Source organism: Myxine glutinosa, chromosome 2 (genome assembly GCF_964187855.1).
Source record: "Myxine glutinosa chromosome 2, kmMyxGlut1.1, whole genome shotgun sequence".
Classification (NCBI taxonomy): domain Eukaryota; kingdom Metazoa; phylum Chordata; class Myxini; order Myxiniformes; family Myxinidae; genus Myxine; species Myxine glutinosa.
In genome coordinates, this window is record NC_136262.1 from 106,724,241 (window position 1) to 106,750,729 (window position 26,489).

Genomic DNA, 26,489 nt, shown 5'->3' on the forward strand with positions numbered 1-26,489 from the left:
TGAAGCACTAGTGGTTTAGTTATGCGATTAGCCAATTGATTATGAAAATATTTTGTGATAATCTTTTATTGATTTTAATTATACAATTAATCAATCAATTAGTGTACACCTCTCCCTCCCAATGCAGCCTTAATGAGCTGCACTGCGGTATTGCCGGGCGCCGGAGGCGCCCCGGCAATGCCGCGCTGCAGCATATTTAATTATTTGGCATGGGGCGGTGTACTTTGAATGTATGTGTACTTGTCTTTTATTGATTTTAATTATACAATTAATCAATCAATTAGTGTACACCTCTCCCTCCCAATGCAGCCTCAATGAGCTGCACTGCGGTATTGCCGGGCGCCGGAGGCGCCCCGGCAATGCCGCGCTGCAGCATATTTAATTATTTGGCATGGGGCGGTGTACTTTGAATGTATGTGTACTTGTTTTCTTGTTTGTTGTACACCGCTCCTTTCCTATGCCATCTCCAGGCATTGCAAATCGTCATTGCCGGGCACCAAAGGGGGCTCGGCAGTGACGCACGCTGAAAGAGAGTACTCAGTTTTCACTCTGGTTTCTTGTTTGTTTGTTTGTTTGTTTGTTTGTTTGTTTTCTTGGTTGTCCGGGCGATATCTCAGCCATCCTTCAAGCTAAGAAGCTGAAATTTCGGCACAATAGTGAGCAAGTCCTTTGTCAAAAACGGTATTTTTTGTTTTTTGATTAATCAATTAATTGAGGAGTTATTTAATTATTAGCGTTTAATGAAGTACTTATTTAATTAATTAAATTTCCTTTCTCTTCTGACCATTAACTCAGGCACCTTTTGAGTTAGGAAGCTGATATTTGGACATGCCAATGACCAGGTGATTTGGCTGCAAATGCTATTTTTGATTTATTAATTAATCAATTAATCGATTAATTATTTAATTATTCGATTAATGACAAGAATTTTTTTTTTTTTTACGTTACAGATTCTGATGAAATAGTGGTAGTTTATGTGTTCTCTGACCAAATTGATTAATAATTTAATTTTTTTATGATTATTATTTATTTATTTTCATTATTAATCATTTATTTATTTTCTTTCTCATTTGGCCAATATCTCAGGCACCTTTTGAGCTGGGAAGCTAATATTTGGACATGAGTGACCAAGTGATGTGGCTATCAAGGATATTTTTGATTTATTGATTAATCATTTAATTGCTTAATTATTTATTGATTAATTGATTAATTATTTATTGATTAATCAATTAATTATTTAATTTTTTATTAATGACATTTAATAAAATTTCTAAAAGATAGGTCTTGGGATGAAGCACTACTGGTTTAGTTATGCTATTAGCCAATTGATTAAGAAAATATTTTGTGATAATCTTTTATTGATTTTAATTATACAATTAATCAATCAATTAGCGAACACCTCTTCCTCCCAATGCAGCCTCTATGAGGTGCACTGCGGTATTGCCGGGCGCCGGAGGCGCCCCGGCAATGCCGCGCTGTAGGATATTTCATTATTTGGCATGGGGGCGGTGTACTTTGAATGTATGTGTACTTGTTTGTTTTCTTTCTTGGTTGTCCGGACGATATCTCAGCCATCCTTTGAGCTAGGAAGCTGAAATTTCGGCACAGTAGTGAGCAAGTCCTTTGTCAAATACGGTATTTTTTGTTTTTTGAATAATCAATTAATTGAGGAGTTATTTAATTATTAGCGTTTAATTAAGTACTTATTTAATTAATTAAATTTCATTTATCTTCTGACCATTATTAACTCAGGCACCTTTTGAGTTAGGAAGCTGATATTTGGACATGCCAATGACCAGGTGATTTGGCTGCAAAGGATATTTTTGATTTATTAATTAATCAATTAATCGATTAATTATTTAATTATTCGATTAATGACAAAAAAATTTTTTTTTTTAAAGTTACAGATTCTGATGAAATAGTGGTAGTTTATGTGTTCTCTGACCAAATTGATTAATAATTTAATTTTTTTATGATTATTATTTATTTATTTTCATTATTAATCATTTATTTATTTTCTTTCTCATTTGGCCAATATCTCAGGCACCTTTTGAGCTGGGAAGCTAATATTTGGACATGAGTGACCAAGTGATGTGGCTATCAAGGATATTTTTGATTTATTGATTAATCATTTCATCTATTAAGTATTTATTGATTAATCGATTAATTATTTATTGAGTAATCAATTAATTATTTAATTTTTTATAAATGACTTATTTAATTAAATTTCTAAAAGATACATCTTCGGATGAAGCACTACTGGTTTAGTTATGCGATTAGCCAATTGATTATGAAAATATTTTGTGATAATCTTTTATTGATTTTAATTATACAATTAATCAATCAATTAGTGTACACCTCTCCCTCCCAATGCAGCCTCAATGAGCTGCACTGCGGTATTGCCGGGCGCCGGAGGCGCCCCGGCAATGCCGCGCTGCAGCATATTTAATTATTTGGCATGGGGCGGTGTACTTTGAATGTATGTGTACTTGTTGTACACCGCTCCTTTCCTATGCCACCTCCAGGCATTGCAAATCGTCATTGCCGGGCACCGAAGGGGGCTCGGCAGTGACGCACGCTGAAAGAGAGTACTCAGTTTTCACTCTGGTTTCTTGTTTGTTTTCTTGGTTGTCCGGACGATATCTCAGCCATCCTTTGAGCTAGGAAGCTGAAATTTCGGCACAGTAGTGAGCAAGTCCTTTGTCAAATACGGTATTTTTTGTTTTTTGAATAATCAATTAATTGAGGAGTTATTTAATTATTAGCGTTTAATTAAGTACTTATTTAATTAATTAAATTTCATTTATCTTCTGACCATTATTAACTCAGGCACCTTTTGAGTTAGGAAGCTGATATTTGGACATGCCAATGACCAGGTGATTTGGCTGCAAAGGATATTTTTGATTTATTAATTAATCAATTAATCGATTAATTATTTAATTATTCGATTAATGACAAAAAAATTTTTTTTTTTTAAGTTACAGATTCTGATGAAATAGTGGTAGTTTATGTGTTCTCTGACCAAATTGATTAATAATTTAATTTTTTTATGATTATTATTTATTTATTTTCATTATTAATCATTTATTTATTTTCTTTCTCATTTGGCCAATATCTCAGGCACCTTTTGAGCTGGGAAGCTAATATTTGGACATGAGTGACCAAGTGATGTGGCTATCAAGGATATTTTTGATTTATTGATTAATCATTTCATCTATTAAGTATTTATTGATTAATCGATTAATTATTTATTGAGTAATCAATTAATTATTTAATTTTTTATAAATGACTTATTTAATTAAATTTCTAAAAGATACATCTTCGGATGAAGCACTACTGGTTTAGTTATGCGATTAGCCAATTGATTATGAAAATATTTTGTGATAATCTTTTATTGATTTTAATTATACAATTAATCAATCAATTAGTGTACACCTCTCCCTCCCAATGCAGCCTCAATGAGCTGCACTGCGGTATTGCCGGGCGCCGGAGGCGCCCCGGCAATGCCGCGCTGCAGCATATTTAATTATTTGGCATGGGGCGGTGTACTTTGAATGTATGTGTACTTGTTGTACACCGCTCCTTTCCTATGCCATCTCCAGGCATTGCAAATCGTCATTGCCGGGCACCAAAGGGGGCTCGGCAGTGACGCACGCTGAAAGAGAGTACTCAGTTTTCACTCTGGTTGTTTGTTTGTTTTCTTTCTTGGTTGTCCGGACGATATCTCAGCCATCCTTTGAGCTAGGAAGCTGAAATTTCGGCACAGTCGTGAGCAAGTCCTTTGTCAAATACGGTATTTTTTGTTTTTTGAATAATCAATTAATTGAGGAGTTATTTAATTATTAGCGTTTAATTAAGTACTTATTTAATTAATTAAATTTCATTTCTCTTCTGACCATTATTAACTCAGGCACCTTTTGAGTTAGGAAGCTGATATTTGGACATGCCAATGACCAGGTGATTTGGCTGCAAAGGATATTTTTGATTTATTAATTAATCAATTAATCGATTAATTATTTAATTATTCGATTAATGACCCAAAAAAATTTTTTTTTTAAGTTACAGATTCTGATGAAATAGTGGTAGTTTATGTGTTCTCTGACCAAATTGATTACCAATTTAATTTTTTTATGATTATTATTTATTTATTTTCATTATTAATCATTTATTTATTTTCTTTCTCATTTGGCCAATATCTCAGGCACCTTTTGAGCTGGGAAGCTAATATTTGGACATAAGTGACCAAGTGATGTGGCTATCAAGGATATTTTTGATTTATTGATTAATCATTTCATCTATTAATTATTTATTGATTAATCGATTAATTATTTATTGAGTAATCAATTAATTATTTAATTTTTTATAAATGACTTATTTAATTAAATTTCTAAAAGATACATCTTCGGATGAAGCACTAGTGGTTTAGTTATGCGATTAGCCAATTGATTATGAAAATATTTTGTGATAATCTTTTATTGATTTTAATTATACAATTAATCAATCAATTAGTGTACACCTCTCCCTCCCAATGCAGCCTCAATGAGCTGCACTGCGGTATTGCCGGGCGCCGGAGGCGCCCCGGCAATGCCGCGCTGCAGCATATTTAATTATTTGGCATGGGGCGGTGTACTTTGAATGTATGTGTACTTGTTTGTTTTCTTGTTTGTTTGTTTTCTTTCTTGGTTGTCCGGACGATATCTCAGCCATCCTTTGAGCTCGGAAGCTGAAATTTCGGCACAGTAGTGAGCAAGTCCTTTGTCAAATACGGTATTTTTTGTTTTTTGAATAATCAATTAATTGAGGAGTTATTTAATTATTAGCGTTTAATTAAGTACTTATTTAATTAATTAAATTTCATTTATCTTCTGACCATTATTAACTCAGGCACCTTTTGAGTTAGGAAGCTGATATTTGGACATGCCAATGACCAGGTGATTTGGCTGGAAAGGATATTTTTGATTTATTAATTAATCAATTAATCGATTAATTATTTAATTATTCGATTAATGACAAAAAAATTTTTTTTTTTTAAGTTACAGATTCTGATGAAATAGTGGTAGTTTGTGTTCTCTGACCAAATTGATTAATAATTTAATTTTTTTATGATTATTATTTATTTATTTTCATTATTAATCATTTATTTATTTTCTTTCTCATTTGGCCAATATCTCAGGCACCTTTTGAGCTGGGAAGCTAATATTTGGACATGAGTGACCAAGTGATGTGGCTATCAAGGATATTTTTGATTTATTGATTAATCATTTCATCTATTAAGTATTTATTGATTAATCGATTAATTATTTATTGAGTAATCAATTAATTATTTAATTTTTTATAAATGACTTATTTAATTAAATTTCTAAAAGATACATCTTCGGATGAAGCACTACTTCATCTTTCTTGGTTGTCCGGACGAAGCTCCACACGGTCTCCACGTTTTTCGAAGTTAAGTCTGTTCACAATTGTATTTTGTCGAAACTGTATTTATCTTTCGGTGTGTGAAGTTATTGTGTGCAACTTTGGTTGTTTCTCGGTGTTTATCTTTCATAAATTGATCGTCTGTTTGCCGTGTCGCGAGCAAGGCCTTGTACAGTGTGCACTGTACAACCTTGAGGCTTTGTTTTTCTCTCAGTGGTCCGTCGTTTGTGATCCAATAACTTTCGTTCTCTGTATTCCCAGTCTTTTCACCCATAGCCTACTTCCTTGTGTAAATCTCAACTCAAAAAAAAAAAAAAAAAAAAAAAAAAACAATTTCCTTCTCTGTTCTCATTCGTTTATTCATTCTTATTCGTTCGTTCGTTCTTCGACCACGTGTTTCTCCCCCATTTCCCCAGATAGTTTTCACTCATTAACCTTCAATGTTTACACTTTCCCCTCAAGTTATGTATTCCGTCATATTTTATAACACCTTTTTCTTCTTCTTCTTTAAAAGGCTGCTTTCGACTTGCTCACCAAATCAATTCATCCCAAAAAAAAAAAAAAAAAATATCCATCTCCTATAGTGCCTTTGTTCTACATTCCCTAAACTCTCCTGCACTCCATCCTCCATCCAGCGTCCTTAAACGTATTTTTAACTCGAAGGTCACAAGAAACTCATTTTGCAATAAATGTTCGTTTCCCATAAATCGTACACTTTCAAAAATCCAATCTCACTCCTCCCCTCCAAATCTTCCCCATAACCCCTCCCCTCCAAATCTTCCCCATCACCCCTCCCCTCCAAATCTTCCCCATCACCCATCCCTTTCAAATCTCCCCCCTTGCCCCCTCCCTCCTAAACTACGCCCTCACCCCTCCCCGCCAAGACGCCCCCTCGCCCCTCCCCTCCTAGACTCCTGCCTCACCCCTCCCCTCCAAATCTCCCCCATATCCCATCCCTTTCAAATCCCTCCCCTTGTCCCTTCCCTCCCAAACTCCCCCCTCACCCCTCCCCTTCAAATCTCCCCACCCTCATTGCTTCTCAATTTCCCCCCGCTCACTCCCCCTCCTCAAAGCGTCCTCCCCGCTTCTTCCCCCTTCAAACTCTCACCTCCATCTCCCCCAACCTTCTGCCTCGCTCTTCCCCCTCCTCAAATAACACCTCATTGTGGCTCACCCAATCACCATCAAACCTTTTGTCCGCCCCATCCTTCCCTTTCTCCGAGCTATTCTGAAATCTCTGACACACCTTCAACAGCTCTCCCTACCTCTTCCACCTCTTCCACATCTTACCCTACCCCTCCTCCCCCCTGTTCTGTATCTGATGCTCCCCCTTCCTCTTCATTAACGGTATGGACCTCAAACATCCGGGGCCTTCGTTCAAACTTAACTGATCTCTCCATACAGGTTGCTTCTGTCAAACCAGACGTGATCTGCTTAACAGAAACTTTCCTCCTTTATGATGTCTCTGATTCCATAGTATCTCTCCCGGGCTACTCCCTCCTCCGGTATGATAGACCTGAGCCTCGTCCTGGAGGCGGGGTTGCTATCTTTATCAAAAACTCTCTTCCTCACTCGCCCTGCACTGCACTCTCTCCACCTCACCCCCAGGAATACCTCTGGCTACGGCTTCCCCTTCGCTCCCACCTCTTGTTCATATGTGTGTTGTACCGTCCACCAAACAGTGATGACTCCATCTACATCTCGCTGTCTGATGATATGGACCAACTTCTATCTACTCATCCCAACTCTCTCTTCCTCATATGTGGTGATTTCAACTGTCATCATGCCAGTTGGCTGGGTGTGGGTACCTCTCTCACCAGCCATGGCTCCTCAGCAAAGGACTTCTGCGACTCACTGGGACTGACACAATCTGTCAATTTCCCGACCCGGATCTCAGTCAACGGAACATCTTCTCTTCTGGACTTGGTTATGACTAACTTCCCTGAAAATGTCTGCTGCTCTTCTTCTGCTCCGATCGGATCATCTGATCATGTCCTTGTTAAAGTGGACATCTCTCTGACCATCCTCAGGGAGCCTGCTCAGCGTCGACGAGTCTGGCATTTCACTCAGGCCAACTGGCACGGTCTTCAAGCAGCCATCAATCATCTGGACTGGTCTCCCATCTCTACCACCTCTGACATCAACTCATCCTGGGAATTCTTCCAAAGTAAATTGCTCTCTCTCATGCACAGATTTATCCCATCTCGTCTTCAGTTGTCATACCCTTCCTCCCGTCCATGGTACACGGAATCTTGTGGTGAGGCTGTTGCCCAGAAACAACTTGCCTTCGTCTCCTGGAAAGCAAATCCAACGGAAGGAAATCTCATTTCCTTTCACAAAGCCCGAAACAAGTGTGTGTCCACCCTCAGGAGAGCCAGGAAACAATATCTCTCCGTTCTCAAGACCGAACTCTCTTATCTGTCTCCCTCTTCCAAATCCTGGTGGCGTCTGGTCAAATCCGTTTCTGGTGTTTGTTCCCCCTCCATCCCCTCCCTTACCTCAAACAGCTCCACAGCTGACTCCGCACGTGAAAAAGCTGAATGCCTCAACTCTGTGTTTGCCTCTAAATCTTGTGTCCCAAACCCATCCCTCTCTGTACCCACCATACCCAGTCGTACCCTGCTGCTCCTGGACTCCGTGTCCTTTCCTACTGACAAGGTGGAAAAGTTTCTGTCAGCCCTCGACTCTGATTCTGCAACTGGACCCGACGGCATCAGCCCACGGGTCCTAAAATCCTGCTCTGCTGCTCTATCTCACCCTCTCTCTGTTCTCTTCACCCTCTCTTTTGCTCAAGGTCAACTGCCATCTGCTTGGAAATCAGCCAACATCACCGCTTTGCACAAAAAAGGTGCAAAAACAGATCCTAGCAACTACAGACCAATCAGCCTTCTCCCAATTATCAGCAAAGTCATGGAATCCATCATTGCTTCTGATATGAAATCTTTCCTCTTCTCCAATGGCTTGATCTCTGATCATCAATTTGGTTTCAGACCAGGTCACTCTACTCTGGACATGCTGCTTCTGCTGTCTCAACAATGGATGGAGGTCCTCAATGCCAAACAGGAAATTAGAGCTGTCTCCCTCGACATATCACGTGCCTTCGACACGGTCTGGCACCCCGCTCTGCTCACCAAACTCTCCTCCTTTGGTATCCATGGAAATCTCCACGCATGGCTGGCGGACTTCCTCTCTAGTCGTCGACAACGTGTGGCCCTGAATGGGTTTCTCTCATCTCCTCTTCCTGTTCAGGCTGGAGTTCCCCAAGGCAGTGTTCTGGGCCCCGTGCTTTTTCTGGTCTTCATCAATGATCTCTCTGACTCTCTCGAAAATCCTCTCTATCTCTTTGCTGATGACTCCACTCTCTGCCGCTCCATTCCTCTTCCCTCAGATCGGCAGTCTGCTGCCTCCTCACTCTCTGAAGACCTGGACAAAATCACAGACTGGTCAAACAAGTGGAACATGTCTTTCAATCCTGACAAATCTCACACTCTTACTATGTCTCTCCGAAAAGATCGACTGGACAACCCTCCCATCTACTTTCTCAACAATCCTCTCCAAGAAGTTCTGTCGCTCAAGATTTTGGGTCTCACTATCTGCCATGATCTTTCTTGGGAAAACCACATTTCCAAGCTGGCCTCCAAAGCCAGTCGCCGACTGGGCATCCTCCGTCGTGCGAAGTCCTTCCTCGGCACACCTGAGCTCCTCACCACATACAAGGCTTTCATCCGCAGCTCAATGGAATACTGTTCTCCCCTATGGGCCGGTGCTCCTGCCTCACACCTAGCTCGGCTTCACGCTGTTGAAACCAAAGCTTTCAGAATTATTGGAATCTCCCGCGATGAAGCTATCTCTGAGGGCCTTTCACTCACTCACCGCAGGCAGGTAGGTGGTCTTTCTGTCTTCTACCGACTCCTCTCCGGCCTTGCACCCCCAGCTCTCTCTGTGCTCTGTCCCCCAAATATTCCTACAGGTCGCACAAGATCTGCCAGCAACCCTCTGATGGTTAAACTGCCGAAATCTCGGCTCTCCGCTCACCTTCACTCTTTCATTCCTCTTTTCTCCCGCCTCTGGAACAAACTCCCTCACTCCCTTCAATCCCACTCCTCCCTCCAGGTCTTTAAAACAGCTGTTCACCACCATCTCTTATCTTCCCCCATCCAAAACCTTGATCTTTTCTACCCCCGCTAATTCACCCCAGATCCACCTTGTTTGAAATTCCAACTTCTTTCCTGGAAGTCCTGGCAGTGTCCATATGTTTTATACCTCTCCCACTGCCCCCTTCCCACGCCCCCCCCCCCCAAAGCCCTCGCCCTCTCTCAGATCTCTCGATGTCTCCATGTCTCTCGGTCCCTGCTCTCAAATGTTGTGTTTGTGTCCTTCCCCCTCTCTCCCCATCTTGTCTACCGCTCCCTATGTTATATGTTTTATGTGTCGGTTTGTCTTTCTGTGTGTTCATGTGATTAATGTTCGCTCTTTCACGAGCCTCGATATTGTATACAAAAAAAAAAAAAAAAAAAAAAAAAAACAAAAAAAACAAAAAAAAAAAAAAAAAAAAAAAAAAAAAAAAAAAAAAAACTGGTTTAGTTATGCGATTAGCCAATTGATTATGAAAATATTTTGTGATAATCTTTTATTGATTTTAATTATACAATTAATCAATCAATTAGTGTACACCTCTCCCTCCCAATGCAGCCTCAATGAGCTGCACTGCGGTATTGCCGGGCGCCGGAGGCGCCCCGGCAATGCCGCGCTGCAGCATATTTAATTATTTGGCATGGGGCGGTGTACTTTGAATGTATGTGTACTTGTTCTTTTCTTGTTTTTTCTCTGTCACCAACTTAATGTAAAATTTGGATTACATGTCTGGTTAGTGTATGAAAGCATATATGCAGTACTTCTCATCGTTCATTCAACTGCAGGATACAGAAGTGTTCGTGGACACCAAGGAGTTGTCCATCACCAAGAAACGTGTTCGCAAGCTTGAGGACCAAGAGGAGTTTGAATCTCGTAGGTGAGTAGAATGCAGAAATAACTACTTCGGAGATGTAGTCCCATAGCTGTGGCGGTCAGTGACCAATGGTTTTCAGGTTATTACCTGCACCACTAAAGGTGAACGACATTATGTTTTCACCTGTCTGCTTGTCAATCAGCATGATATCTCAAAGTTATAGATGGATTTTCATGAAACTTTGTGGACAGGTTTGGCCTTTAAAAGGACAAATTGATTCGATTTTAGTGAAGCTCTGGATCCGGATTCTAGAATTTTAAAAAGTGATTCTTTAGCATTTGAAACATTAGGATATTGGGCAAAAAAGATATGCAGTATTGCATGATATCTCACAGTTGTGTACGGATTCGGACAAAACTTGGTGGATGAGTTGGGTAGGTGAAAGGAACAGGCCGATTAAAATTTGGTTAAGATCCGGATCCAGATCCGGTCTATTGGTGAGATGCAAAAAGTAAACTGTTCTGCCTGGTGGAAGTATGCGCTCCATCGAATGCTGTTCTGGTTGAAGTCTGCATGAGCGGTGGATGAATCATGGTACATGATGATCTAACATATCCCAAAGTTGATAAATCAGGTTTATGTTGAGACATTTGACATGGGCAGATCGGTGAAGTTATATCTTTTTATTTAAGGCAGACTAAAACAATCGGATTTTATGCAATTTACTTGGCACAGTTAACAAAAATGAGAAGTGCTTTAATTGGATCGTGGTCACAAAACAACTTGGTATATTTTGATTGTGGTATGGGCAATTCGCAAACCTTTGGTCTTTTGGTAAAAAGCAACATGCAAATCCGATGTAACCTGTGCACCGGCATTGCCATTTTATTCAGCTGGAATTCTGGTTTGTAGGTGTACAGATATTATTCCACAAAAGGTATGTTTGCACCCTGGCTTGTCATCCAATTGTGTTGCCAATTGGAGGGTTTTGCTGACTTTTCCATCCATTGCAGTACAATACACCACACCCATCTCTAAAAATAATCTGGAGGGGGTAAACTTTGGTTAGTGTCCTGGAACATGTTTTTCATTGCAGGGAAATTCTGTGCCCTCTGTTATTCCATGAAGGTCACTTTTTTTGAAAACCCCCAGTTTGCTTCTCGGACCAATTCCTGGAAGAGGTGCAATCCAAGGAGCTCATGGCCTCACTAAATGCCCCAACCTGTCTCAGGTGCCGCCGCCGACCGCCGACGCGAAGCGAACAGGCTAGACCTCCTCCCTCCTTCTCACTCGGCTGCACTGAGCTCCGACCGTCCCAAACCTCCCAGGCGTGCATGACACAAAGTGTAGCCGTCACGAGCCAACACAACGAGAGAGAGAAGGATGCGTCCGCCTTTCCCACAGCCCGGAACAGGGAGAGTGAAATTGCGACTGCCCAATCCAAGAGAGACAATGCAACTGTACGACTGTCCGTAATGAATGGCGGAACAGAGAGAGAAGTGCGACTGCAACCGCCTGCCGCGAACACACACACACACACACACACACACACACACACACACACACACACACACACACACACACACGAAGAGGGCGAGAGAGGGATAGGGCAAGAGAGAGGATGAGAGAGATAGAGAGAGAGATATATGGAGATAGAGAGATAGATAGATAGATAGATAGATAGAGAGAGAGATAGAGAGAGAGATAGATATAGAGAGATAGATATAGAGAGATAGATATAGAGAGAGAGATATAGAGAGAGAGATATAGAGAGAAAGATATAGAGAGAAAGATATAGAGAGAAAGATATAGAGAGAAAGATATAGAGAGAAAGATATAGAGAGAAAGATATAGAGAGAAAGATATAGAGAGAAAGATATAGAGAGAAAGATATAGAGAGAAAGATATAGAGAGAAAGATATAGAGAGAAAGATATAGAGAGAAAGATATAGAGAGAAAGATATAGAGAGACAGATATAGAGAGAGAAAAAGAAAGATGCGTCCGCTCGCAATCAAAGCCAACGCAAGAGAGACGATGCAACTGTAAATGCCGGAACAGAGAGCGAGAAAATGGCGGCGCTTCGCCTTTTTGTTCCTGGTGCGAGAATGTTTGATGATGATGTCACACTTTCACCAATCGTGCTGCGCCATCGCATTGCTCCTCTGTTCTTTAACCAATCGGTCTTCGGGGTGTGGCCTCACGGCCACTCTTGGCGCCCATCGAGAAGATTCGAGTTGGATGGTGTCAGTGGTAGTGTCCGATCCTGTCGGCGATCGCGTTATTGAATTTATGTGCCGATTGCATGGTTGATGGTGCAAGTGTTATAAGAACAAAGGGAAAAAACGACAGAGGCATTTACACACAGGAAATTTACCCTTGTACCCTAACTAATTAGCATAGCTCCACCCCTCGCCATGGAGACAGATAACGCTTACACGGACATCCGGGCCTGACTTAATTGCAGGAAGGTTTCTCTTCGCGACATTCGGAGCACACTACCCTATACAATAGGACGAAGGTATTTCATTACCTACTCCCACAAATGTAACAATATTGATTCATTTGTTTTATTTGATGCTTGTATTTTGCTTCGTGGGTGGCTTTATTTGTTTAACTTTTTCTTGCATTAGTTCTAGCATTGTACTTTCTTCTCAGTTGGCCATCTTTTATTATTTATTTATTTTTGTTGGGTTAGGGGACTCTAGTTCCCGTTGTTTTGTATTAACATATTTGGTAGACAAAACACTCTACTGTATTTCAAATGTGGTGCAGTAAACCATTCCCACCCCCTTCTTTACCTGACAGGCTGTGGCGTGAAGTAACGACAAGTCTAAAAGCAGGAAACATGGAAAACGCCACAGATGCCAAGCATGCGCTGGAGGAACGCCAAAGAGCCGCAGCACGTGATCGAAAGCTCACCGCACAGCCTTGGCAAACACGGGTTGGTAAATTGGGCAAAACGAGCTGAAGTTTTTGTTAAATTATGTCCACACCTTAAATTAGCTTTTCTAAATTGAACAATGTACAATACTTGTAACTTGCTGCCATTCTTGTGAAAATTGCGGGTGGGGGTCGGGGTGGTTTTAATCCAAAAATATCTACTACAAATGAATATACTATAAATGGCAGAGGTGTGTGTGTGTGTGTGTGTGTGTGTGTGTGTGTGTGTGTGTGTGTGTGTGTGTGTGTGTGTGTGTGTGTGTGTGTGTGTGTGTGTGTGTGTGTGTGTGTGTGTGTGTGTGTGTGTGTGTGTGTGGTTGTGTGTGTGTGGTTGTGTGTGTGTGGTTGTGTGTTTGTACTGGAGTTTTCTGATGTGGAGTGGTATACACCGAAATTATCTCCTGTGCATGTATAGAGCAGCTGAAATAACTCCACGGCATGGCATTCTAATTACATAGCAAGAAAGAGCAATCAGAGATTGCAGACCCTGGCCAGGATGTCTTTAGTGGTTTTTAAGGCTTTTGTGTTCAGATAAATATGGCGGCCGAACCACGTGACCAATGACGTCATTAATTATTTTTTTTCTCCACCAATTAATCCACAGATGACGCTCAAGAAATTTCATCTTGATTTGAATTATGACATCCAGGATGGGTGGAGCAGTAGTACACCATAGCATTATGGGCAAAGGCCTTGTAGATTGCTAAACATTCCGATTTACCATGTAAGGACCAAAATATTTACCTAATTGATGGAGGGTTTAATTGATAGAGTTTGTGGCTGGGTTTTTTGTGTAGCTCCATATGGTTTGCCACGGAGAGGTGAAGCTGATTGTGAAGCCCAGAAGTTCAGGCAACTGAACCTGTTCCAGTGGTTGATCACGGAAGTTAGATTGGTAGATTTGTCAGTGGACAAATGGTAAGAAATTTTCATTTGCCCGAATTGAATGACTTTGTGGACTGGTCATTGTATCTATTAAATTATACAGTCGTAGGAATTCCATATTCCTCCCAGACCCCGAAGCCCTCCTCTTACCCCCAACAAAGGAATCGCTCTTTTGTGGTTGGGGCACGCAAGAGCAACAACAGCCATGGCGTCATCCCAACTTCTTGTCTGTTTCATATTGTACTGTTAAAACTGCAGTTCCCATTTGGCCAGAATATATGAAACGAACCAGGCATAATATAAAGTGCAATTTGCAATGAGTGAATCTTCTAAAACTTGTTAAACAAATGCATTTTCAAAACTTTTTTTGAATCCCAAGGTCTTTCACGAAGATGGAGAATGCTGGGTGTTTGACCATCCTCTGCTGAAGCGAGTTACTCCCGTCACAGAGCTCCTTCCCTCACTTTGATTGCTGCTGCGTTGGACCGGTTTAGGCCATTAAATTTGCGGATTTGTTGAAGGAACCAATGATGAAAATAATTGATGCTGAGATTTTGCACACTTCAGAGAAAGGGGTACAAGTGGCTGGAAGACTGTAAAATTGCATATTTTAGGAATAAGGATGTCCTTGTCCTTTGAAGGAATAGGCATCGAGTTAAATAGCGAGGAGGGGGGAGTGCATGAGGTGAATGGTGGGGTAATCGAAGGGCTGCTTCAAGGCAGTGGGAAGTGGGTTTTGACTGACGATGGTGTTGGGGTGGGTGGAGGGGTTGAGAATTTCAAGTGAAGAGGGACCATGAATAAAAAAGTTCAATTTGTGGTGGACGAGGAAACATGTCAGAAGGAATAATGCATGTGGAGTGGAGCAGGGTGGCCCGAAAAATGTAATCTTTGAATTCTATATCGCACACTCTCTCATTTGAGGTGGCTTGATGCGAAAATAGCACAGTAAAAATCTTCGGGCAATCCAACAAGATTAAGTGGTCTCCCACAACCCTCTAAAAGTACTCTGCAAGACCAGATTCGTTGATATTTCTGGTGTCCATAACTTTTTTTTCTCTGGGCCAATTCTTTTCAAATCTACACCAGCCTCCATGTGGACCCAAATTTTAGCTTGACCTAATAAGTCCTTTCATATTTTAAAAAAAACATCATCCCCATTGACCCACAAATGCCCCCCAAAGTCCCCCATGAACAATATCATGGAGTCAAAAATCAAACACTTTATTTAAATAATTGTGAATGTGAAACTGTATTCTTTTAACACAAACAAAAACAGTGTTTAAAAACAAAATCTGTTGAGTAACAAAACAATGGTGCCAGGGCAGTCAGGCTATCAGTGTTACTTGGTGCTCTTGACCAGTTTACTTTTAGTGGCACTGCTTGGCAGAAGCTTCCGGTGATGCTCAACGACCTGGTAGAGGAGCTGGCGCTGCTGGTCATTCTTGGTAAGGACTTCATTAAAGTCAGTAGCCAATTTGACTGCACGATCTGCACAGTCGTTCACCACCTTCAGCGCACGAACACGCTGCATTGCAGCATGCAAGACATCTGCACGTTCTGCACAGTGACTGCACGTTCACGCTGCAATGTAGTCATCACGCTCGAACCATGTGTCTACTGCGGCCGTCAGGAACTCCTGTGACAAATGAAGTGACTCAAAGAGGTTGAGCGAGCGCTGTGTGACAAACTGTGCCACGGAAATGTTCCGGAATTCGGGGATCTTGTTTGGAGCCATATGTCGAACATCTTCTGGGAGTGGATCTCTCTGCAGAGCATTGACGATAGCCCCCTTATCTTCATCAGTGCTGTCATCGCTGAACAAAGGCAGTGCTACAAGGTCCTCACTTAGGTACCACAAGTGCAGCCGCATTTTATTTTCTGCGTCTCTGGCAATTTTGCTGTCAACTTGTTGGTAATCTTCGATCAGCTGCAGCATTAATAAGTCATTTGTAGGAGTAGCTGTCGCCAAAGGTGCTGCAAACCAGAAGCTTGCATAGATTGTACTAACAAACAAACAAATTCGTCGCAATGAGTCCATCTCGTGCTTGCTCATGTGGAATTGATGGCGAAATCCAAAGATTTTAAGACAATAAATCCCTTTTGCCATCCATCTCGCGCAGTGATAAGCACCAGGAGCACAAAATCCTGTACCAATGTCCATATCTTCTCCCAGGAGCCAAAGTGTGAGTCTCGCAAACTCCAGGTAGTCTTCACGAGGTTGGACAGTCTCCAGGTGTTGTTGAAGGTTATGGACAACAAGAGTACGGCGACATTCCAGCCATGCTTTCTCTGATGCACTCAAACTACCTGCACCAACCTCCTCGCTATCAAGAGCATCAAACTTCGACTTGTCGATAACATCCCACTGTGACTTGAGTCGACGAAAAAGCTCAATCTCTGGTCCCTTTGAGGTAAACAAAGTATCGAACACAGCGGCTGCATATATCTCAAACATATGGTGATGGCATGCGAGAAAGAGCAGCCGTCGATTGAACGAGTGCTGCTCAACAGTGATTGAACGAGTGCTCCACATAGTGGAATTCTATGTGGAAAGTAAGATCTTGGTCCACATGGAGGCTGGTGTAAATTTGACAAGAATTGTCTGAGAAGAAACAAAGTTATGGACAGAAATTTCGCCGAATGCTGTCACAGAGTACTTTTAGAGGGTTCTGGGAGACCGCTTAATCTTGTTGATTGCCCTAAAATGTTTACTGTTATTTTTTCATCTAACCCCCTAAAATGAGAGGGCGTGTGATATTTAAAAAAAAAAAAAAAAAAAAAAAAAAATTGGCCACCCTAATGTGGAGTACATTTAGAAGCAAAGTAAAGTTGTGTGTGAGGAAGTGAGTAAGTAAAATGCATGTACTGTATAGGAGTAGGTAGTGGGTGGACATTAGGAATTTGTCAGAGATAAGGGATTGGAGAAATCTGGAGCAAGGGATGAACTCTGACGTCGGGGAGATGGTGGAATGAAGTTATTAGGGTTGGGGATGGGAGCGATTGGGGGAGAGGTGGTGATAGGGATACATTCAGTTTCTCTGCCAGTGAGGAAGCGTGTGAGTAGTACTGCATATTGATGTAGAATAGTCAATGCCGGGAGATACCACTCTCGTTCTTGCAGATGACCACTAACGGGAGCAGCTGTGGGAAGAATGTGCTGAAGTGCATGTAAATTTGCACCATATCCATCTCGCCATTGTAACCGTTTCACTGCCAGGACTTCTCGCTTTCCAATCGTATGGAATAAAACGATTTACCTTGGAGTTGGGACTATGGTTTACTATTTGTAATTGTTGTATTGTGGTTTCATCACGAGGTCACAATGATTGCAGATATTCCATATCCTCGCTGGCTCGAGATCTTAGGGTCTTGAGTTTGAGCTCCTGTTATGCCATGGAATTAACACCAGGTGGTTGACTCAGCCTACCATCCTTCCAAGTTCGGCAAAATAAGTACCAGCTTTCTGGTAATTGGGGGCACTGCATCAGCGGCACAGCCACACCCCCAATAAATGATGCACGACAGCCATAAGCTGCATACGAACCACCACCACCATATATGCTCGAGTTAAGTGAAGGCTATCGGGTAATATCCACTGTTCAAAGGCCAAAATGTAGCACAGCCAACCAGGAAGTTAGGCCATGTACTACTACACCAATTTTGTGATAGGAAAGAGCACCTCACCTACCTTACTGAGGCTGTCTGCTCTGCCCTGTTTTAAAAATAAAATTGGTGCAGTAGTACATAACTTCCTGGTTATTTGGTGCTGGTGTTCTTTTTAAATAAGATTGTAGTTATTTAATTATGCAGAATCACCCGAGCTTTGTTTCCCTTCCACCCCCCTACAAAGAAATATTCACTGACCTGATTCACTGACTCATTTCTGTGTCCTCGCTGATTTTGTTTTTCATTTTTGGCTCAAGGCATCTATTTTTATTTTTTTAAATTTTTTTTGTATACAAGATCGAGGCTCGTGCAAGAGCTAACATTCATCACAAAAAAAAAAAAAAAACACATAAAACATATAATAAAGGGAGCAGGAGACAAAAGGGGGAAGCACACAAGTACAACAGTTGAGAACAGGGACATCGGGAGATCTGTGGACGGGGGAGGGCTTTGGGTGAGGAGGTGGGGGTTGGGGGATGGGAGAGATATAAAACACATGGACACTGCTATGACTTCCAGGAAAGAAGTCGGAATTTCAAAAAAATGGATCTGGGGTGAATTAGCGGGGGTAGAAAAGATCAAGGTTTTGGATGGGGGAAGATAAGAGATGGTGGTGAACAGCTGTTTTAAAGACCTGGAGGGGGGAGTGGGATTGAAGGGAGTGTGGGAGTTTGTTCCAGAGGTGGGAGAAAAGAGGAATGAAAGCGTGAAGGTGAACAGAGAGTCTTGATTTTTAGCAGTTTCACCAGAAGAGGGTTGCTGGCAGATATTGTGCGACCTGTAGGAATATTTGGGGGACAAAGCACAGATAGAGCTGGGGGAGCAAGGCCGGAGAGGAGTCGGTAGAAGACAGAAAGACCACCAACCTACCTGCGGTGAGTGAGTGATAGGCCCTCACAATCGGCTTCATCGCGTGAGATTCCAATGATTCTGAAAGCTTTGGTTTCAACAGCGTGAAGCCGAGCTAGGTGAGAGGCAGGAGCACCGGCCCAGAGGGGAGAGCAGTATTCCATTGAGCTGTGGATGAAAGCAAAAAAAACTGAAACTGAAAAAAAAGCTGAAAAAACACATGAAAATTCAAGAAGTTGTAGTCGTAAAAACTCAGACAACCTTATTGTTGGTCGTACCTCAGATTCTGCATTCAGGCAAATTATTACATTTCAAGGAGCTATTTTATTTGTACTTTTACATTCTTGTACTTTAAATAACTTGCACTTTTACACTGGATGGATTATTGCTTGCCATTCCAATCTTCATTTGCACAGATCCTCGAGCCAAAATCTGTCACTGTCGACTGGTGACCACCGTCGTTTCGGTAAACCATGCCAAACCTCATGGAAAGTTGCAGGCGAACATCTCCGTTTTGGTAAACCGTCGGATATTAATTGGTTATTGGCTGTAATGGTATTGTGCATTTTTGGTGTTAGTGATGGGGGAATTCTGACGTTTTTGGGAGAATTGGTAACAATTTTTTTTATTTCCGACTTTATATGAAAGATTATCGCCAAATATGTTTTCTGTCACTCGAATCTAATTTGTTCGTCTGCGTGCAAAAAGTGCTCCCAACCGATCGGATATCTTCATGGATTGTTGTTGCTGTTTGGACAGATGTTCCACCCGTATCCTGCGAGTCTCTTTTTTCCTTTTTCAGAAAAGCAAGTATGTTAAGCCGGCCTGGTGTCAAACTAAAGCTGACACTACAGATGCACGGTATAATGGTACACTAGATTAATCGTGCGAGCTAGTGTCATCTGCATTGGGGGTCGGCGTTTGACAATCCTTTGGAGCGACAAGTTAAGATTGAGGTTTTTCAGGAATGAAGGACATGTTCCATTTATGGGACCAACCTGCGAATCATGCCCACATCTGAAGAGTGATGCACCTGCTGCCTGCTTGTCGGTCTGATGGGATGTACGATACAAGGTGTATTCGGCCTCAAAAAGTAAGTGTTTCTATGAGCATCGGAGAGGTCGTTTACATAGATGAGGAACAAGACTGAACGCGGGACACTCCAGCCTCCACTTGGTGAGGGGAGGCTTCTCGTGTTAGCAACGAGTTGACTGCGTGAGTGAACGAATTCAGGCATCTTCTCTGTCAAAAGCAGAGAGCTTGTTGAGCAAAGCAGTTGCCAGATTGTGAATACCCAAAATATGCCGATGGAAATGGTCCTGACCTTGATTGAGTTTTCAGGCCCTCAGATCATTGCTGAGAAAAGGGCAGCGTATCTTGGACATATCGACAGCAATGTTGGATTTCTGACTTTGCTTGTAATTAGAAGGTGTACTCTGACCTTATTGTGTGTTTTGCAACCCTAATAGAACCCTGGTGTTGGGCTAGCGGCTAGGGTGCCGGCTTAGGATCCTAGGATCCTGGGTTCGAATCCCGGTCAATCACTGAATTAACACCAGGGGGGTTGACTCAGCCTGTCATCCTTCCGAGGTCGGCTAATTTGAGGACCAGTTCACTGGTAATTCCCTGTTTGTCGTTAAAGGCGGCAAAAAGGGTTGGCGTCAGGAAGGGCATCCGGCCGTAAAACATTGCTTCAAAAAGGGGACCGAAAAACAACAACAACCACGGTTCCCGAAAAAGGCCAACCCCCGCTTTGCGGGGAAAAATGGCCTCTAAAGGTGGTTATAATGTGTGTTGGAGTGGTTTCCTGACTTCCAGGCTGGTGCGAGGGGGCTAAAGGAGAACAGGGAAGACGAAAGGGAAGCGACAATGACAGAGCCGGATTTGAGAGCATGGGCATTGATGCCATATACGCTCCTCATCAAGGATGGATAGAACTTTCTTTACCTTCGGCTTTGTGTTGTTTTGGCGGATGTGTTGTTTTGGCAAATGCGTTGTTTGGTGGATTTGTAGGTTTGGCGGAGGTCTTTATTTGGAGTATGCTGTGGTTTGGGGGATGTGTTGGTTTGGCGGAATTGTTGGTTTGGAGGATGTGTTGTTGGTTTGGCGCATGTGTTGGCTTGGCAGATTTGTTGGTTTGGCGAAGGTATTTCTCTGGCGGCTGTGTTGGTTTTGTGAATGCGTTGGTTTGGTGGATCTCTTGGTTTGGTGCATGTGTTGGTTTGTAGGATTTGTTGGTTTTGGGGGGATGCGTTGGTTTGGGGGATGCGTTGGTTTGGCACGTGTTGGTTTGGCACGTGTTGGTTTGGCCTGTGTTGGTTTGGCCTGTGTTGGTTTAGCGGAGGTATCTCTTTGGCGGATGTGTTGGCTTGGCGGATGATTTGGTTTGGTGGATCGGATGTATTGGTTTGGCGGATTTTTGGAAAATTGGGAAAAACAATTGGAAAAACAATATAGCCATTTTACTCCAGGGGGACCCAGGATATCCCACCCAAAATTTCGTTGCAATCGGTTCAGCCGTTTTTGTGGTACCTGGGAACAGACAGACATTTGGTGAATTATCGTAATATGCAGCGCTTTCGGAGATATAGAAGTGCAAAGTTTTTCAGTTTTTCCAAGATTGTGCCCGTACCACGTGACATATGACATCATGCTTTTCATTAAAAAAATTATACAGGTGCAGATGCACCGGTGGTGAAAATTTCCTGTCAATCGGTCCAACAGTTGCAGAGAAAATCATATTTATTCAGTGCAGACTCGCAAATAGACAAACAGACTCGAATGCAATACCCTCTCCTCTGGCAAGGGTAATTAGCACAAAATAGCACAATTAGCTTCAAATTAGCACAAGTTAGCATAATTTGTATCAATATAGGACAACTTAGCATCAAATTAGCACAAAATAGCACAATTAGCATTACAATAGCAAACTAATTACCATAATTTGAAGCAAATTAGCAGAAATTTGCATAATTATCATCACGTCATCACAGACTGGTATAATAAGCATCACATTAGCACAAATTGGCAGAGTTAAAATCACATTAGCACAATCTTTTTTTTAACTTTAGTTTGTTATGACCCCAGGGTCTGGCAAGCCCTTATATTGCAGTGTTATTTGTTTTTTGGGTTAAAATTACGTCACATCAGGTTAAAATTATTCGCAAACAAAAGTACTTATTCAGGGGTACATCTTAGCCGAACGAGTGGGTAGGATCGACCCTTTGCTTTCTTTGTGTTTTCAGTGGGGTGGCGCATGCGCATAATAAAGCAGTCCTGTAATGGCATCAGTCAGTGGTGTGGTGCTGACGAGGCCTCCGCAGCCGTGGTGTTGACGCCGACCCCCCCCCCCCCCCCTAGAATAGGTACACCGTATCCCTGCGTGTCGTAGGAGGCGAATAAGAGGGTTGGCATCAGGAAGGGCATCCGGCCATAAAAACATTGCCTCAAAAAGAGAACCGTGACAATTACAACTACATATGGGCAGGGAGCCGAAGTGGAGATCGGTTTCTGAGGTTTGGGACATGGAATGTAGGGACAATGACAGGGAGATCAGGAGAAGTGGTGGAAGTATTAGTCAGAAGAAGAGTGGACATATGTTGTGTGCAGGAGACGAGATGGAAGGGAAGTGGTGTGAGAATGGTGAAGGGTAGGCAGGGACAGAAATACAAGTTTGTGTGGCAAGGGTGCCCGGAGGGCAAGAATGGTGTTGGTGTCCTGTTTTCTGAGGAGTTTGTAGACAGTGTGGTGAGTGTGACTAGAGTGAGTGATAGGTTGATGATTGTGAAAATGATGATTGGAAAGCTCTTGGTGAACGTCATCTCGGGATATGCTCCGCAGGTTGGTCGGAGCGATGAAGAGAAGGACAAGTTCTGGTGTGCGATAGAGAAGCTGATGGAAAACGTGAAAGATGAGGAAGTTGTTGTGGTAGGAGGAGACATAAATGGATATGTGGGAAGGAGTATGGATGGTTTTGAGGGAGTTAATGGGGGTTACGGATATGGTTTGAGAAATGGAGAAGGTGAAAGGATTTTGGAGTTTGCTGATGGAGCTGATTTGTTGATTTGTAATACGCAGTTCCAGAAAGAGGATAATAAGCTTGTTTCATACACGTCAGGTGGGTCGACGACAACCGTTGACTACCTGATGGTATGGAGGCGAGATAGGGGGCACCTCCGGGACACAAAGGTGATCCCGGGGGAGGAGGCTGTGTCACAGCACCACTTGGTTGTCTGCGACATAAGGGTGAAAGGTGCGAGGAGAGCTCGGTGGGAGAAGTACCAACCGAGAATGAAGGTGTGGAGGTTGAAAGAGGTGACAGTAATGGAGGCATTAAAAGAGAGGCTGAGTAGGGTTGAGGATGATGTGGTCGAGCTTGAAAGTGGTTGCATGTCAATGAAAGATAGTCTGTTGGGAGCCGTTGGTGAGGTATGTGGATGGACAAAAGGACCACCGAGGCACTCGGAAACATGGTGGTGGGATGATGAAGTTGGAAAGAGGATTGACGAGAAGCGGAAGAAGTTCATGGAGTGGCAGAAGGCGAAGGGTATGGGAGCAGAAACAGCAGAGCATGAAAGTTATAAGGCAGCCAAAGAGGCTGCAAAGAAAGAGGTAGCAAAGGCGCAGGAGGCATGTAGGAAAATGTTCGGAGAACGCTTGGATTCGGAAGAGGGTCAGAGAGCGGTATTCAGGATTGCAAAGCAGATAGCGAAAGAGAGGTGTGATGTGATGGGGGTGAATGCTTGAAGGATAAAGTGGGACAAATCGTTGTGGACCCAAATGGAATTAAAGGAAGATGGAAAAGACGCTGTTGAATATGGAATGCTGTTGGAAATGCTGTTGAATACAGAGAATGAATGGGATGGCAATATAGAAAGTAACCCAGTTTTAGGACCGGCAGAGAAGATAACTGAGAAGGAAGTTGAGGAAGCGATAAAAGCAATGAAGAGTAGAAAAGTGGAAGGGCCGACGGGAGTTGTGGGAGATATGTTGTAGGCATCAGGAAGTTGGGGTGTGAAGAGAATGACAGAGATCTGTAATATGGTGGTGAAAGAAGGCCACATTCCAGTGGATTGGGAACTGCGTACCCTCGTCCCTCTATACAAGGGGAAAGGTGACCCTCTTGAGTGTGGCTCGTACCGAGTGTTAGTTATTGGAGCATGGAATGAAGGTATTGGAAAGGGTGTTGGAGAGCAGGATAAGGAAGAAGGTGAAGATCGACGAAATGCAGTTTGGATTTATGCCAGGAAGAGGAACGACAGATGTGCTCTTTATTGTGAGGCAGTTGCAGGAGAAGTACATGGAGAAGAGGAAGAGGTTGTTTCTTGGGTTTGTTGATCTGGAGAAAGCATTCGATAGGGTTCCACTCGAAGTATTGACATGGGCATTGAGGAAGTTAGGAGTGGAGGAATGGTTGATCAGAGTCGTGATGGCAATGTACAAAAGAGCATGCACAGCTGTAAGGACGAAGGACGGGAACAGTGGTGAGTTTGAGGTGAAGGTGGGAGTGCATCAGCGGTCGGTACTAAGTTCACTACTATTTGTAGCTGCGATGGAGGTGCTGGCTCAGAACGTAAAGGAGGGTTTACCATGGAAGTTGTTGAATGCAGATGATCTGGTGTTGATTGCGGAAAGTATGGATGGACTGAAGGAAAAGATGAACAAGTGGAAGGAATGTATGGAGACAAAAGGTCTGAAGGTGAATATCGGAAAGACGAAGGTGATGGCAAGTGGTAAAGCATGTGGTGAGGTGGAAAGAACTGGGAAGTGGCCATGTGCTGTGTGCAGGAAGGGTGTCGGAGTGAGCTCCATTCAATGTACAATGTGCGCTGAGTGGGTTCATCAAAAATGTAGTGGTCTGAGAGGGTCATTAACCAGTGTGGCTGCTACATTCAAATGTAAGGTGTGCACAGAGGGAGCTGCAGATGGAGGAAATGTTGAGTTGGATCTTGGAGATGGTGTGAAGCTGGAAGGTGTGAAAACATTTTGCTACCTCGGAGACATGCTGAAATGGAGAAGGTGGATCAGACTCGGCAACGGTTGCTCGAGTGAGATGTGAATGAAAGAAGTTTCGGGAATTGAGTGGCGTGCTGATGAGGAGGGGAGTGTCGTTGAAGCTGAAGGGAAAGGTCTATGCTGCATGTGTGAGAAGTGTTATGATTTATGGGAGCGAGACATGGGTAATGAACGTAGAGCAGCAACGAAGGCTGGAAAGGGTGGAAATGCGAATGGTTCGGTGGATGTGCGGAGTATCGTTGAGAGAGAGAGAGAGGAAGACAAATGATGAATTGCGAAAGATGATGGGAATAGAGCCTGTGATTGATGCTGTGAAGCGGAACAGGTTGAGATGGTTTGGTCATGTGTTGAGGAAGGATGAAAGTGACTGGTTGAGAAGAGTGAAGGGAATTGATGTTTTATTCAAAGGTTCAGTCATGGTATAATACCAATGTTAAATTAGAATGGGTATTGCGTATATAGGATGGAGGAGTGCAGTATTGTGTTGAATGACGTGATGACTGAGTGAGAGGTGGCGCATGCGTATAATAAAGCAGTCTTGTAATGGCGTCAGTCGACTGTTTCTGTCTCCTTCACTCGGCCCGGCTCCTATACTGAAACGTGACGTGAAGGCGTTAGTTCAGTATATTACATTGTCCAAATATGCTTGTGTTACGTGGTCCTCCCAGTAACTACCTGGTCTTGGTGACCCCCGGACCGTGGGAGGACCCCGCCAGAAAGATATCTGGTTTATACGCTTTCGTAGCGCAATCAATATGAAAGACACAATAATTCAAGTCAATAAGAAACCCCACACCAAGGATCCGGATTACTTAATAATATATTCTCCATCCATCATCAGCAATCAACAATCCATCAACAATCTTACTAAGATGGCCATCTCATAAATTCCCCCCCTTTCCCCACTCACGACCCCTCAATGGTCCCTGTCCCTCACAATGTCTCTGGGCCCCTCCAGACCAAGGTGAAGGTCGACTTCTCCGCACACGGGCGGTTGAACGAACCCCTGGCTGGCGTGTTCCAAACGTGCACGTCGCGTACCGGGAACAGCTGCTGCAGCGCACACCTCCTTGCAAAGCAAAGCGGGCAAAGCAAAGCGCGCGAGGCCCAAGGTGCGACCCGTACACGTCCTTGTAGACGTTGAGGCGAACTGTGCCGGACGCTTGGTTCCGTGCACGAACCCACGGCAACTTGACGTGTAATCGGTAATTACCCCGCGCAGGTAACTCCTTTCGCCAGACGGGCTTTCAAACGCAGCGTCCCCCACGCTGCTCAATATCGACACCGCTCGCGTCGGAGCTGGGCGAGGAAGAAGAACATCGCCGCTTCTCCCGGACCTCGTGTCTTTTTCTTCTTCCGGTTCACTATCCCGTTTCCGGTCTCCTGTTATCCAGAGCCTCTCTAACCCTTTAACCACAACAACCTTTAATAGAATAAACATTAATAAGCAATGACATGAATAATAACTCCTCTAAATCCGGGATCCGTAACACTCCCCCCCTTCAAGAAAGAAAGTTTGAACCCCGCGAAAACTTTCTGTGCCAGCCAACTTTGATAAACCAACCCGATACCCCAAATCATCAGTTCCCCCCGGGCACAATTATCGCATCTCAAAAATAAAGCAACAAACTTTCACCAAAACCCCCCAGAGATTCCAAGGTAATTCCCTCTAGACCAAGCGTCAACCACTTCTAGTTACTCTTGGATGGAGGCCCAGCTGAGTACTCACTACATGGACGCCTTAAGGAATGTGGGGTTCACGGT

The 26,489-nt window shown here is 43.0% G+C and overlaps 1 protein-coding gene across 3 annotated transcripts in view; it reads left to right on the forward strand.

Moving 5' to 3' along the window:
* The window catches only part of OSBPL9 (oxysterol binding protein like 9), a 124,649-nt gene extending 107,191 nt beyond the window's left edge, over positions 1-17,458 (forward strand). For 2 of the 3 annotated variants that reach the window (XM_068107545.2, XM_068107548.2), the window contains 3 exons: positions 10,338-10,429; positions 13,173-13,308; positions 14,572-17,458. In XM_068107545.2, the coding sequence (XP_067963646.2) occupies positions 10,338-10,429; positions 13,173-13,308; positions 14,572-14,661 (318 nt within the window). In that variant the 3' untranslated portion in view covers positions 14,662-17,458. Of the gene's footprint in view, positions 1-10,337; positions 10,430-13,172; positions 13,313-14,571 lie in introns of all 3 variants that reach the window. The other variant, XM_068107547.2, reaches the window with a different exon arrangement.
* The last annotated feature ends 9,031 nt before the right edge of the window (positions 17,459-26,489 follow it).